The sequence below is a fragment of the Cyprinodon tularosa genome, unplaced genomic scaffold (assembly GCF_016077235.1).
Source record: "Cyprinodon tularosa strain WSP-4 unplaced genomic scaffold, ASM1607723v1 ctg508, whole genome shotgun sequence".
Classification (NCBI taxonomy): Eukaryota; Metazoa; Chordata; class Actinopteri; order Cyprinodontiformes; family Cyprinodontidae; genus Cyprinodon; species Cyprinodon tularosa.
Genome location: NW_024039239.1, coordinates 146,364 through 162,684, shown reverse-complemented (window position 1 = coordinate 162,684; position 16,321 = coordinate 146,364). Strand labels below are relative to the sequence as shown.

At 39.6% G+C, this 16,321-nt stretch overlaps 1 protein-coding gene across 1 annotated transcript in view; it reads left to right on the top strand.

Annotated features, from left to right (window-relative positions):
- Positions 1 to 6,658, top strand: part of myo15b (myosin XVB) — a 98,529-nt gene extending 91,871 nt beyond the window's left edge. Inside the window, exons 62-67 of the mRNA XM_038303200.1 lie at positions 77 to 225; positions 301 to 416; positions 1,319 to 1,452; positions 1,536 to 1,669; positions 5,367 to 5,504; positions 6,247 to 6,658. Of these exons, the coding sequence (XP_038159128.1) occupies positions 77 to 225; positions 301 to 416; positions 1,319 to 1,452; positions 1,536 to 1,669; positions 5,367 to 5,504; positions 6,247 to 6,306 (731 nt within the window). The 3' untranslated portion in view covers positions 6,307 to 6,658. The remainder of the gene's footprint in view (positions 1 to 76; positions 226 to 300; positions 417 to 1,318; positions 1,453 to 1,535; positions 1,670 to 5,366; positions 5,505 to 6,246) is intronic.
- The last annotated feature ends 9,663 nt before the right edge of the window (positions 6,659 to 16,321 follow it).

The following is a 16,321-nucleotide window of genomic DNA, read 5'->3' as shown; positions in this document are numbered from 1 at the left end:
ATCTGGATCATTTCATGTCAGATAAACACTTCAGGTTTCTGTTCCACCATTAAACCTCTTTGGTCCTCTGTGTCAGATGGGATAATGCGCCCCCTGCGTCCTGAGGAGTACTTGTTTGACTTCTTACTGGACGACGGCTCCATCTTATTCTTCTTTAGGAGGGTCCTCTGGGAAAGGCCTCTTTCCTTCAGGAATGAGCTCTATGTGGAGTTCCATTATCAGCAGGTAAGAGGACTCTTTCTCTCAGACTTGGTGCAAAATGATTTTATCTGGATTGACCCGTTCTTCTTGTGTGTGAAGGTGCTGGAAGAATACCTCAGTGGTAAGACGGTGATCCCTCCTAATGCTGGAGCGACCGCAGCAGAACTTGCAGCCCTGCAGCATGTGGCTCTGGGTCACAGCAACCAGCTCTCAGTGTGAGTGCGATCAGTAGAGACAGTTAAAGATGCAAAGATGAGTGAAAGAAAACACCTGAACGATGCTTTAAAATCATAACCACAGACACAGTAAAAATCACTTCAACCATAAAAGGAATGAATCATATAAATCAGAATATACCAAACTCAATGAGGAGTGTTATCTCTCTATATTTGGAACACACCCTCCAGTCGCCCTTCTTTTAAAGGGGAGCCTCCACCCAATACAGCTTCGCTGTCCATGACTTGCATGCCATGTTGAAGAGGTGTGTCAGCCACAGCAGCCTATTTCCCTTCGTAGTCGATCGGTCTAGTCTGGTTCTGCTGGAGGTTTCTTCCTGTTAAAAGGGAGTTTTTCCTCTCCACTGTCGCTACAAGCATGCTTAGTGTGAGGGATTGCTGAAGAGTCAATGAGTCGATGCAATCAGCTGGTTTTCCTTAGATAGAAAACTTTGAATCAATTTGATGACGTGTTGTGAATGGGCGCTACACTGAAAAAAAGAATTCAACCCCCTTTGGCATTTACTTAATCAAATTTAGTTACTTTAACACAATTGTTTTATGTCCTACCCTGCTAACATGAAAGAATTGTGTTAAAGTAACTATATATGATTAAGTAAATACCAAAAAATGTTGCATTACTTTTTTCAGTGTATAGAAATAAACTGAATAGAATTGAATCTCTCTCCATGGTCCTTCCAAACTCCTCTTAGCCCAGTTTTTTTATTTTTTTAATTGCCTGTGTGACGGACGGACAGGTGAACGCTTGGCCTCACGGTACCAGGCTCACTAGGATTAGGATAGCATTGCCTACTGCTGGTGTCCACCACCGCATTTCACTGCTGGCATCTGTGTGTGTTTGTACTTTTTCCAAACATATTTGTTTTTTTTTCCTCTCCTAGACAAGAGCTAAAGCAATACCTCCCATCACAAGGCATGCCCAACATTAACCCTGAAGAAATCCTGTCAATCTTCCATAATGCGTTAGCCGCCATGGTGTCTCTCAATCAACCAGATGCAAAAATTCGATTTATTGGTGAGTAGAAGCTGTTATTTCCATGAGGATAACAATGATGCTATTTGTATGAATGCCATAACTGTGCTAATCTTGTATCCCAGAGACTCTGGGCGCTCTCCCTTTGTTTGGCTCCAATGTTTTCCTGGCCAAGAAGGTTAGTCAGCGAGGCTGTCCTTCCCCCTGCTTTGTCAGCCTCAACAAGGAGGGAGTGCATTTCATTCATCCTACAACTCAGGTAATTTTTCTTCTTTAAAATCATGGCTTGAGCCTCTCTCATGATATGTTAGCAGTTTTAGAGTAAGTTTCTGTTGTTGCTGTGTGAATTTGTGCTTTTGCTTTATGTCACATTCCCTCCATCCATTTAGTTGTGTGGAATTTAAAAGCAGTATTAAATGTATTTTCTCAGGTAAATCAGTCTTAAAGGGCAACTCACCCTAAAAAAACAACCTTCTTTTGCAGATAAAATGTATAAAGGTTTATTCATAGCTAGCGTTCCTTAGTACCAGCAAGTTGCTGGGTAAAAAGGCTCATCATCGCATTTGCTAGTTGTCGGTTTCACCTTAGTGTGGCGGACCTGGATTTAGCGGATTGAGTGGCAGATCCTCCCGTTTCGAGGAGTCTAGGAGCTACAGCTGCATCACAGCCACTAAATTAAAACAGTTTTAAAAACAATCTATACCCTTTAAAATGTTGCTCTTGTGTGACAGATGAGACCAAGTTTTTCTTTTTCAGAATTTTTTCTCATATATATATATATATATATATATATATATATATATATATATATATATATATATATATATATATATATATATATATATATATATATATATATATATATATATATATATATCTACAAATGTCTCAGAAGTATTTTTCCCTTGTGCTGTTGTCAGCATAATTTTCTCTATCCTGTATTTTGATTGAAGAAGCTTCTCCTTGCTGTGCGCCTTCTGACGCCACAGCCACGTCTAGACCCTGATTGGTTTTCACAAGCAAAAAAGAAGCTAAAGTTCTGATTTTTCAACACCTGTGTTTTTTGCTCTGTATTCTCTCTTCGCTATAATCGCCATAAATCAGCTTTTTTCGTCACCTAGCCTTGTCGTGCTGAACTACTGAGCTGCATGGCGATAACATTTTCATCGATCACTCCAGGCGTGAAAACCGTGTGTTAAAGGTGGGGTATATGATCCTGGATAAACGGTTCCTGCCAGCTACATTTTTGAAAATACACACCTTCAGCCCACCCCACGAAACCACGCCTCCAAATTACATGAACGCTCCTGCTGTCAGTCGAGAATGTTCGGATGTTCCCGAGAACGAGAAAGAAACAGGCCGAGACCTCGCGAGTGCACGTGACTCGGGATGAGGCGAGAAGCTCATGTCTATTACTAGCTAACCACAACATAACAGGCTAACTTCCATGATGGCGTCGTCTTCTCCTAGTACGGTAAGAGTGTTGAACAATTCAATATGGTCGTAAACAAGTTGTCACGGTTGTCATTTCAAGAAGTATTGATTAGGGTGACCAAACGTCCGTATTTCCCGGGACATATCCGTATTTCACGTCCTGTCCCGGGCGTCCCGGGTTTTTTTTAGAAAGTGAGGAAATGTCCTGATTTCACTGCGCACGACGCTCCGTGTGACGTAATCCCTGAGCCGCGTCAGTGCAGGCAGCCCTGTTCTTAATCAGAGGCTCTGTTCAAAAACCTGGGCTGCATCCTCCAAGGACGCGGTCTACCTAGACTGGACCCTTCGAAGTCCTTGAAAATAAGGAGACCACAAGAGTTCTGTCTGTAAATTCGAACAGGTCCTCCCTTCAGCGGCACTTGGGGGGGGGGGGGTGTCACGAGTCTGTGAACGCGCAGGGGGGAGGGGTGGGGAGAGCTCAGAGCTGACGGTTGATGGGCGTGCCAGAAACCAGTAGAAGTAGGGATGATAGTTACTTCTATTGGTTTGCGTTTTCCTCTGACTACGCCCTCTACACTGGACTAAAAGATTTCGTTTTTTTTTCCAAACATTCTATCTCAGTTGGCGCAATGGGCTCGTGAGGAGGTTTTCAATCAGTATGGTAAAAACATGCTCCAGAAAACATCACATACCCCACCTTTAACCCAACATTACACTGCTTTTTTCTTGTCTCAGGCATTATTTAATTACCTACACATATTTTTAAATCGCTCATTTGGCTCCCCCCTCAGGTGGAAATAAGGTACTGCATCTTATTGTTGTGATGTAATTTAAGAGGACTGATGTCCACAACTCCACCCTGGCAGTGCTGCCTTAAACTGGGACATGTAGACAGCTCTGTACAACATCTGTGGTGTTACTGGATGGTAGTTAATACAGGGCAGCAAACTTCTAGTGTTTGCTCTTTGACATTAGATGCTATTACCGACCTGAACTGTCCAAGCAACATATATATATATATATATATATATATATATATATATATATATATATATATATATATATATATATATATATATATATATATATATATATATATATATATATATATAAAGAAGAAAAAATAATATATATATATGGGGGTGGGATGTAAAAAAAAAAAAATACACAGAAAACCTGTAAATCCAGCAATACAGACTTTAATTTAATGTTCTATGTGCCTTTATCAAAAAATAAACAGCAAGCAACAAAATATTTATTCTGTATACAGTTTAGGGATTCCTTCTGTAGAAAGGAAAGTTTCCCATCACCGCCTCCACCTCTGCAGATAATAATAATTTATTATGTAGAGATAGCAGAGTGGATGGATTTCTACACGAGCATAGCTGGTGGAGCAGAGTTGACCAAGCATCAGACACGCAATGAATGATCTGACCATTTCACAACTGTCTCACCAAGGTGGTAACTGAGCGCTGAAATCGGAGCACTAAATAGCAGCCAGCAGCTCTTCCTGGCTGCATACCCGCCTAAATCTTTACTGGTACGCATTACTGGACTGTTCCAACTTACAGCCCGTGGGTAAAAATGGAGCCTAGGTGGAAGTTCAACTGAAGAAGCTGATTGTTTACCTTCATCCACCTGCAACACAGCAAATCAGCTTTGAACCACACCTCCATGAAAGCCAATCGGCATCCAAAGTTCGTCTTAAAAGGCCTCCGATCCGCACGGTCTGCTCCTGTGCGCAGGTTGTGGATGCGCTGTCTGACTTTATTCAGATGACACCATATCAACCCCCCTCCAGCCCCTCCTCCACCATGATAGCTAAAGCTTCATCAGAGCGTCATTCCTCCTGGACTCTTACTGCGTTCCCTGTCTCATTTCAACCGGTCCGGCAGAAGACCGCCATGTTGTGCCTGGTTCTCCCAGAGCTTCTTCCCAACGGGGAGTTTTTCCTCTCCACTGTCGCTTCATGCTTGCTCATCATAGACAGGTTCTCTCAACCTTCGTTATCCAAACTGGACTTCCATCTTCCAGGTCCCGGAGTGAAGCTCTAGTATCAGCTCTCGCAGTCCACTGGATCTCCTCATAAAGCTCAGCAGACCGTCTCTCTAACCAGCAGTCTACAGACTGACCATCTTCCTCTATCTCCACTCCAACACCAGTTTTAGGCCTGGGGGAAAACAGCCCTATTCTTTACTCCTGTTCATGAAAATCTATCAAAACGAAGTGCTATGTTTCCTGCCGAGGTCTGAGCGCCAAAGACAAAGTAATTGTATCAATAAATTTATCCTAATTGTCCTTTTTCTTCGTGTTAATTTTCCAGATTGAACTATATCACTTGTCACATGTTGTTAAACACACAGGCACTTATTTTACTTACTGTGGAACTAAAGCTCTTTCTAAAATAATATGCAATGCCCCTTTATTCTACTATTTTAAAGTGTTTCTCTAATTAGAAATGTAGTTTCATAAATAAATCTTGGTTTTCGTGTCATGATGGTTGTGGTGTCTGTCTGCTGTAGGAGCGAGTTTTTCTGATCGCTCTGGGAGAAGTTCAGTCCATGCGCACCATCCGTGCTAAGAGAACAGGGAAGCTTCCCTCCGTGGAGATTCAGTACGGCCTCGCTGGACAGCAGAAGGTTCTGATTCATCTCAAGCAGGTAAAAGCTTGTTTCTGGTTTAATGTTGTTGGTTTTGTTCTTTTTGTTGGATAACTTTATGCTTTACAGTGATGCAGTGATCGATTTATGTTTTTCAACCCATGTATGGAGGCCTTAGTCCTCGACGCGGGATACCCGGGTTCGAATCTGACCTGTTGACCCTATACTTCTCCTCTCTCAAACCCCCTTTCCTGTCAGCCTACTGTCCAAAAAAACAGCCACTAGGGCTCTAAAAAAATAGGAACAACTCTTTTAGTAAGAGTTGACATTAAAGTAGGTCACCTCTTTTATCTCCTCATTAGGAATTTTTCCTTGTTTAATACACCTTTAATCTCATAATGTTAAGATTTTATGTTTGATTTCGTAATTTTAGGACTTTGGTCTCAATGTTACAACTTTATTCTTGTTACTTTGATTTCTTAATGTTAGGATTTAATTCTCACTGATCTAATATCACTACTTAATTCTTTTAATCTGGTTTTATTTTTTGCGAGTTAAAAATCTTCAAATCTCTTCAAATGGCCCTAATAGTGCATCGTAATTTTCACATCCAGTTTTTTCCCCAAATACTATTAGAGTTAAAGCGTTAAAGCGTTATTAGAGTTAGAGTTTTTTTTAGAAAAACAGTAAAAGTGATCTACAGATGAATTCATGAGGTCTAAAAAATGCATATTGGTTTAGTATTGTTGATAAATGTCAGTGAAAGCAGCGTTCATTGAACTGCATGTTTGTTCTGTTTCAGGCTAAGGAATTGTGCCACATCCTTGCGATGGCAGTGGAAGAGCAGATGATGCAACAATGAGTCACCGGTTCCCGTTCAGATCGCCTGTAGATGCCACGCTCACATTACTGCTGGTTTTTTCTTGATCCCCTTTGGTCGTTTGTTTAAATCACTTTATAATGTGTCTTAAACAGAAAAATAAATTATTTGCTGATCTTCTCGCTTCTAATGATCGAATCAAAGAGAAAACTACAGACGTAACTCTTCAAATTATTGCTTCATGAATCGAAACCTGATGTCGTTCATTATTTAAAGTCTTTATCACACTGTCAGAATGTTATGACGGGTTAATAATGATTGAAGTCGATTCGGGTTCGCCTGTCAGTTACTGTAAGTAAATAATTTATAAAAATTAAAGAAACATGATAATTAATTTCTGTTGTACTCACTTTGTTCCATTTATGGGGATCCAATAGGAGGTCTGTGTCAGGGTTTGGTTATGGTTTGTTGACCTGAAAGCAGAGGCAGGAAGGCAGAGGTGAGATTTCTTGGTGATTTAATGAAAGTGAACTGAAAGCAGAGGCAGGTAATCCGAAATATGAAAACAAAGTTCAAATAAACGGGAAACCGGGAATCCAAAAATCGAAAATGAAAACAAAGTCAAAACGTACCAAAAAACATGGAGACATCAGGGGAATCACCGTAACGAGGAGGAAGGCTCATGGAGACGAGTTGGAGGAAGTTAGACGAGGACCCAGCAAAGAAGAACTGAAGAGAGCATTTATAGAAGACAGAATCAAAGAGAGGGCTAATGAGCAGATTGGGAACAGGTGAGCAGAGAGCAGAACACAAAGGGAGCTAGGGAAAAAGGAGACCACAAGAGGGCAGCAAATAAAAACCTGGAAGACTGGAAATTAAACCACTAAGACTATAAAACATGGAGCAAAGTAAAACTAAACACTCAAAAGAAAACAACAGAACCAAGACTGAGACAGTAACTAAGAAAAAAAAACAAAGAACACAACAAAATAAGAATTAAACCATAAAAAACTCTACAACAAAGAGCAAAGCAAAACTGAACATCCGAAAGAAAAAACCCAACAGTCTGATTTATCATTCCATTTAACCCAGATGGATTAAAACCTAATTTCTTAATGCAAACATTTTGTATTTGCTTAAACGTGACTCCTAGAAGTACTTCTTTTTTCTAGAGTAGCAGTGTGGAGGTGTTTATGCCTGATATGATTTAGTTTCATGTTGAAGACTCTGCTCTAGTGTCTGATTTGGTATAAACGGCAAACTGTTCAAAGCTTCACTTTTGGTCGCCTTTAATTATTAGATAACTTTATTATTTGTTATATCAAATTAATTTGATAAAAGGAAAATGTTTAAAGAGCAATGCTGCTAACCAGATTACTGGACTAAGAATAACAAATAGTTCAACTCAGACCGACTTTGTTCTTTAATTCAATTCAATTCAGTTTATTCCTATAGCGCCAATTCACATCACGTCATCTCAAGACATTTTACAGTTCATCAAAGCATCCATACAGATTGATTCAAAGTTTTCTATCTAAGGAAAACCAGCTGATTGCATCAAATCATTGACTCTTCAGCAATCCCTCACAATAAGCATACTTGTAGCGACAGTGGAGAGGAAAAACTCCCTTTTAACAGGAAGAAACCTCCAGCAGAACCAGGCTCAGTGTGAGCGGCCATCTGCTGAGGCCGACTGGGGTTCAAGGAGACAGAAGCAGACTTAGAAAATGTCTGGTCTGGTCTACAGACACCATCCTGCAGGACAATTGTGTGGCCTTGCAGTTGAAACAGACTGAGTGAAAACTTTTATTGTGAGTAAATTGCATAAATTAAAATATGAAATAAGAGAAATCTAAATTTTCAGACAACAGTGGTCATATCCTAGCAGCAGGTTTCAGCGCAGTGCGGTGCCAGGCAGGTGGCTGCTGTAAACAAAGCGGTGGGTGTGTCTCAGGCCATTGATCCCAAAGGGAAAAAAGGGAGATAGCTGATGCCAAAAGAGGATTCAAAGAAGAATGGAGCAAATTATTTGCTTTCATTACCAATGAGGAAGGATTGCCTGCATGTTTGCTTTTGAATTAGAGGTTGTCAAATAATAAAAAGAGTGATTAGGAAATGCATTTCCAGGGAAGGCTAAATCTGCAGCCCACCATCAAGCTATGAGGGAGAGAAAAAGTGAGATTGCAGAACTTCTGGATAAATTAGAGGAGAGCAAAGATAATTTTAAGAAATAGATTGCATCTCCAAACTCCACTACTGCTGCTGGTTTGGTTGCAAACATAGAATACCGTTCATAGATCCAACAGGTAGCGCTCTGATGCAGGGATGGAAACTTTGTTATGGAAGTAAATATGTGCCATCAGAATTTGAATAAAAAATACCTCTGAAATTTGAATGTTGTATATTAGTGCTTACTTTTTCAGTATTAAAAAAAATTCAGAATATATTTTTAACCTAAAAAAAATTCAATGTCATTATTTGTACATTAAAAAAAAAATCAGTGTAATTTTTTTTACATGGTTGCAATTTTCAGTTATTAAAAAAATTCACATTCCTATTTCAAAGTGATCAAATTTTCAATATACATATTTTTCACAGTTTAAATTTTCAGTGTTAAAAAATTCAGCATATAAAAAATTCAACTTTTCAAAATTCAAATGCAATATTTTCGTTGTCTTCCAATTCAACTTGCTCAAATTCACTGTCTCAAATTCAGCGTCTAAAAATTCGCTGTAAAAATGGCCAAGGTTACTTCAGGTCACAGACATTAGCAATGGATGTCCGATTCCAACATCCACCTAATCACGTGACACAACCGTCATATTGAAGAAGTACCAGTATCACCCAGGCTGGTGACCATGGAGGCGAACTCAAACCCAGCGGTGAGTTTAATGCTTTCATATTTCTGTAGTATATTTTATTTTGCGCATGAAGTTTGATACATTATCTTAAAGCCCGATTTAAAACACTGGTTTGGGCCGTTGTTAATCTGTAGTGCCGGCATATTACTTCTCGCTACCTCCGAGCACCCCCCCCCCCCCCCCCCCCCCCCCCAATTTCCCCCGTTTTATTTCAAAAAGAAATACCACTTTTCCAGGCAGTCTTAGTAAAGTCGTAATTCTTCAGGAGATGCTACCGCTAATGTAGTAAGCTAATATGGCTGCCTTGTGTGCTTCAAAGAGGGGCTGTGAACAGTTCCGACCCCACTCTGATCAGCTACTGTATTGTTAGGTGACTTCATTTATGAATTAATTAAGAAATTTATTGTCATTACAACATCATTCAAAATACCAGTTACCTACCAAATTGTAGATTTATTTGTGCTTGATATATTTTCTACAATTCTAATGGGAGAAGAGCACAGTAGGCATCGACTGCCTGTCTCAGTCTCACCTAAGACAACATACAAACAACCCAGAAAGTCACCACCCATCAGTTCTCTTTAAAGATTCTAGACTTGGCGCAAGGGGTATTTCTTTTTTAAATAAAACGGGGGGGGGAGGTAGGGGGGGGGTGCTCGGAGGTAGCGAGAAGTAATATGCCGGCACTACACGGTGTAAGATTAACAACGGCCCACCTTGGCCATTTTTACAGCGAATTTTTAGACGCTGAATTTGAGACAGTGAATTTGAGCAAGTTGAATTGGAAGACAACGAAAATATTGCATTTGAATTTTGAAAAGTTGAATTTTTTATATGCTGAATTTTTTAACACTGAAAATTTAAACTGTGAAAAATATGTATATTGAAAATTTGATCACTTTGAAATAGGAATGTGAATTTTTTTAATAACTGAAAATTGCAACCATGTAAAAAAAATTACACTGAATTTTTTTTTTTTATGTACAAATAATGACATTGAATTTTTTTTAGGTTAAAAATATATTCTGAATTTATTTTAATACTGAAAAAGTAAGCACTAATATACAACATTCAAATTTCAGAGGTATTTTTTATTCAAATTCTGATGGCACATATTTACTTCCATACTTTCTTCTATTTTTACCCCATATTGTCAGAATAAACATAGCACCAAGGAACACTGGTGACGGAGGATGAGGGATTTCAGGGTTAGAGAGCTCTGCTCTGATGGATGTCAGTTCCTGCTCGGTTCCTCATGACTCAATCAACTCCTCCCAACAGAAACACGTCCACCATAGAAAGATTCCTTGATCCTATTTCCATCAATGCAACAAAACCTAAACCGTGCGGTCAAGTGCGGTGAAGCAGAGCTTGGTGAACTTATATTGGACTTTTACATTTTTGCGGCTTCAGACAGATTAGTTTTGTGTGTTTTTTTTTTTGTCCTATGTGGCAGTTTGGATTGCCGACCCCTGCTGTTGATAATAATACATTTTTACTTTTTTTCATCTAGTAGTGGAATAATAATTAACAAAAATCTAATAAACATTTTGCCAAATAAAACAAAAAACTCACAGTCAGAGCCAACGGTACTTCACACACGGCTCTGCAAAGAGAAGGCTGCTGCAGACGGATAGATCACACATGGGCAAACTACGGCCCCCGGGCCGTATACGGCCCGTTAGGCTTTTTAATCCGGCCCGCCGAACGTGTCCAAATTACCGTATTTTCACGACTATAAGGCGCACATAAACGTCTTTTTTTCCCTCAAAATGTGCGGTGCGCCCTTTGGTGCGGTGCGCCCTATGTGTGTTGTAACTGCGACTTTTGAGACCACCTCATTGAGGAGATGATGAAAGCGTGGCTGAGGGAGGTGTATGTGAGGAGACCAGGTGTTTTTTTTCCACTCATCACCATCGCTGTTAATCTGTAACTCCATGCGTGCCCATCTCACAGCTGATGAGAAAAACATGGTGAATCAAATGAACGCTGTGCTCGCCATTATCCCGGGAGGTCTGACAAAGGAACTTCAACCGCTCGACATCGGTATGAACCGGCCGTTCAAAGTAAGGCTGCGGGCGGCGTGGGAGCGATGGATGACCGACGGAGACCACAGTTTCAGGAAAAGTGGAAGGCAGCGCCGGGCAAGTTACGCCACCGTTTGCGGATGGATTGTTGATGCTTGGACCAGAGGCGTGCACAGACATTTTGGGTGCTCAGGAGGGGGGGGTGGGGGGGGCACTTTTTAGCGCACGTGGAACACTTAATTATAAAAAAAAAGACACGCATGTTGAATGAAATTTGACTTTTATTTGTAACATTCTCTAAACGTGAGTTTTCAATGGAAAAAAGTCACACCACCAACAGAACAGACTAAAGCGTACTTCTTTCATCTGGCTCATCTCCCCGTTTTCCCTCACCCATCTGCTCTCCCTCATCCATCTGCTCTCCCTCATCCTGGTCTTTTTCTGTCTCTGTGTCTTACCTGAACTCTTCCTCATCTCCTGTCCTGGTAGATGTTGATGGTATAGAGCTTCCCTGCTGTGACTGGCTACAATATAATAATAACCATCATGACAATAATAATGATAATAATAATAATAATAGCTTAAACAAATAAGCCACATTAGTTTAAATAATGGGCTATTAGGGCAACATGACTGGAAGTCTTGTCACGTGGATATGACTTATGGTAGCCTACAAAATAATAGCTATTTTAATACCTGCTTCACAAACCACTTAAAAATAAAATGTGAACAGCTTTTAAGATTTTTCAATACGATTAACCCTCCTTTCTTGGCATTGTGCTGCAATTACTAAATCAATATACAATTAAGACAATAAAGAGACCAAAATGTGTTAATTTATGTTGCCTAACAAAACCTATATAACAGAATTCTGAGATTAAAGTCAGATTTCTGACTTTTTTCCCATACTAAACTGAAATAAAATTAAAAAATCAGTTAACTTTTTTTTTTCAGTGGCCCTAAACCTCTTCCGTATTTGCAATTGCAAACTCTACCGAAATTATTTGCAGCCTATGTGGTCGTCCTCACGTTATCTATCATTGACTTGGGCTGCAGTGTAAAACTTTCAGAATCAGGTTTATTGCCATTGTTAGTGAAGGAGTTCACAAACTAGGAATTTTTTATGGTACAATCGTGCAACATGAAACATATAATATGGAATAGGTAAATAAAATTATAAAAATATCTAAAAACTGTGGGTATACATCATGCAATAAAATAGACTAATATATACGCTTAAGATAAAAATATGGATATAAAATATAAAAAGTAAAATAGCATCTTACAAGGAGACAACTAGTTTATCAGGTGACCAGTCGGCAAAAATGCGTGTTTGGTGCTGCTGAATGAGACATTTTAATGCACAACAAAATGATTCTGCTTGATCTGGCTAATGGGGCTAATGGGGCACGGGAGAAGCAGCCTGTCAGCGACCGTTCCTGCTATCTGAAGACGCTACTGAACTGCTATGATGCTGCGCATCTGCGGGCGACCGCGCGAGGTCACGTGACAAAGGAAGAGAGAGAGAGGGTCGTTTCTGCGCAAGTAAGTGGCTCATTTCGGGGCATTGTTTCAGTCGTTTTTAATGGCTCAGGTTTTCAAAAGATCATTTCAAAACCGACCTCAGTAAAATCTTATTAATAATAATAATAATAAAAAAACGAGTTTCAAAAGGGCATTTTCTTTGATAAAGGGCAAACTTCCTAGTGCTTTAGCACCACCTAGTGTCTATGTATGCACGCCCCTGGCTTGGACAAACGTGTCTGCTGGCTCTGTTGTTCCAGCTTTCGCAAAAGCCGGCATTATTTCTGAGGAGCCGCGCTGCACGGAAAGTGACTGACAGCGAAGAAGGGGAAACTGGCATTTCTGATTTAGCGCAGCTGTTTAATTCAGAAACAGAGGTTGATGACTTTGATGGGGTTGATTAATACTTTGTAATAAATACTTGAATAAAGCACAATCATACTCAGTTTTGCTCCCGCTCTATTTTTCTACCTGAAAACTTAATTCAACAGCAGCCTCTGGGCGGGTCTCCTCCTCTTCACCGCGGCGGCTGGCAGGTGTTTTTTCATCTAAATAGTCTAAATCTTGCAGCTATATTTGCTGTGATCAGTGGGAATAAAGTAGTTTTAATATGTTTTTAAGTGAGAAAGTCCATCTGAAAACTTAATCATTGCAGTCAGTTCATCCAGATTATCATCCTGCCTATACTATTTCTGTCGGAGGCGCTCAGACCCCCACATACCAGCGGTACGCCGACAGTAGGAATCCCTTCAACAGCAGCCTCTGGGCTGGGCAGCCTCCGGGTTCACGCGGTGGCTGGCAGGTGTTTTTCATCTAAATAATTTAAACTGCAGGCACCAGGATACCGGTAATAAAAGCGAACATATTCCGTCGGCAGGTTTCAGGATTTTAAGTTAATTTAGGAGTGATCACAGCGCTGTGTCATCTGCGATGTGTCTGTCTCACGGCCAGCTGCCAGGTTTGATTAATACTTTGTAATAAATACATGAATAAAGCACAGTCATACTCAGTTTTGCTCCCGCTGTATATTTAAATATGCAGTAGAGCTATTTAAAGGTAGTAGAGGACATGTACCTGTATATAAAAAACGCGCCCTATAGTCCGGTGCGCCTTATGTGTGTGTTAAATACAGTAATGGCACACATAACTGAGACTGCGCCTTTTAGTACGGTGCGCCTTATGGTCGTGAAAATTGTCTGTTTTTTTTATACATTTCAAATCCCCAGGTTTAATTAATTACATTGCTTGTCCAAATGCTCCTGGCCCAGCCCTTCTGTCAAATTTTAGAACCCATTCTGGCCCGCAAGTCAAAAAGTTTGCCCACCCATGGGATAGATAATCATACATTACATAATTACATATCCTTTGAAATTTTTTACCAGAATCGTTAGATATATTCAGAAAGGAAAAGTAGTAAGGATGTCTTCCAACACAATAAGCCCATAGCAGCATAACTAATACGGTTCCTTCAAATAAACATTTATGTGAGCAAAATGAACTGAATCACAATCATTAACTCATTCATTACTTTGGCCAGCTAAAGGTAATGGTGGTGGTTAGGATCACCAAGCTAACCCATTACACACTACTAAATGCTGCTGAGGGGGATTTTTCAAGTGGCAGTCACTCAAACTGGTAAATTATAAATCATCAGTCACATAAGTGAGTGAACCCAAAACCCAGGGTTTCTTTCAGTTTAAATCTTTTCCCTTATTTGTGTCACAGTTTGTTTGGAGGTTTTTGTGAGGACCCAAATGCAGATGCTGACAGGCAGAGGTGAGTTCTTTGATGATTTAATGGGATAACACAGGTAGCACAAACAGAAATAAAAAAATCCAACATAAAAATAAAACACTAACCAGAACCACGGAGACATCAGGGGAATACTATCACAAGGTGCCAGGGTGAGACAAAGTAAGACGAGGAACCAGCACTGAGGGATTGCACAGGGAGTGTATTTATGGCTGACTGAACAAAGGCAGGACTAACGAGCTGATAAGGAGCAGGTTTAATTAGAGCTGAAGAGGAAGCCAAGGGAAAAGAAAACACGAGAGAGCAACAGAGGACAAGCAAAGGCTCTGTTCGAAAACCTAGGACGCATCCTTAGAAGACCGGATTCGAAGGCTGATTACGTCATAGCGCGGCGCCAAGATCCTCGTTATGCGGCCTTAAAATGCGTCCTTCTTTTTGCCCGATTTGAAGGACGGGTCTGATGTATCCTCGGTATTCTTGGATATCCCAGGAATAATTGCGAGACCAAGCAAGCTGTGATCAGAGTAAAGGTTACTTGGCGCCGACCAGTGGTGAAAATTGGAAGTTCAGTTTAATAAAATACAAGTCATTTAATAGTTCCGTCTGAGATTAATGAAAAATAGTTGTTTTAATGATTATTGAGTCAGATATGTGGCGGTAATGTTTGATTTATCTAAAGGTTTTTATCTGTTACTGTGTAAATGGGTTTGGCTGTAATTAAAGGACAGATTCTAATATATCTACAGGGTGGGGACTATAAATCTGATAGGATTTTTATCTTTTTATTGCTGTTTTGCACAATATGCTTAACTACGTATTTTTTGTTGTTGAATATTAGAGATTTTGCAGATATATTTTTTATAAATACATTGTTTAGATTTTTTTAGAATAGAATAGAAAATCCCTTTATTGTCCCACAATGGAAAAATTTACAGCAGCAGAAAGATTACTGAAAATGGTCACACAAATGAGGACCTTAGGAAAATGTATAAGAATAACATAATAGTGAAGAGTTAAAATATAAACAATACAAAACTGTAAAGTGTTTTAACGATATAAAACTGGAGAATAAATAACCAATATGCAGCTATGGACATTTTTACATTAATGGATATTTAAAAATAGCAGCAACCTCAGAGATGTGCAGAATGACAGCAGCAGGTTATTTAACTGACTAAGGTTTCTATCATTACATTTGATTTGATTTGTTCCTGCTCCCGGTGGTTGGAACCTTTATTCCACTCTGGATTCTTGTGAGTGTAGTCTTTGTTCACTTCATAATAAAAAAGAAATAAATAAACAGTTTTGAAAACTTCTGTATTCATTCTTTTCCTGCTTTGTGTGTCAACGTTTACAGTTGCTAAGCAACAGAGCATACGGCGGTGAAACCCGCCGAAGGGTAGACCTGGTCGAATTCACAGCCTAAACTCTTCCGGTCTCCTTATTTTCAAGGACTTCGAAGGATCCAGTCTAGGTAGACCGCGTCCTTGTAGGACACGTCCTAGGTTGTCGAACAGAGCCAAAGAAAAACCTAAGAAATTTAAATAAATCCAGAACACACCAATAAAGCTAGAAAACAAGAAAAAAAAGGCGAAACTGAAAATGTAGAGAAAATCAACAGAACCAAGATCGTTACAATTTGAATAAATAATACATTTCAACACATTGGAACAATAAAGGATGGTGCCTCTCTTACGAAACCAAAGAACATTTGTGTTACATGAGTGAAGCTTTAGTTTTCAAATCAGATCCTGAATAACCCAAAAAAATTCTAAGTAAAGCTAAAGAGTAAGGTTATTATCGTTACCTAAAAGAAATGAAAGAAAACTAGAATAAAAAAAAAAACTGAAATAAAGATAAAAGCTGGACCTTGCAAAAATAACATAGCTGAAA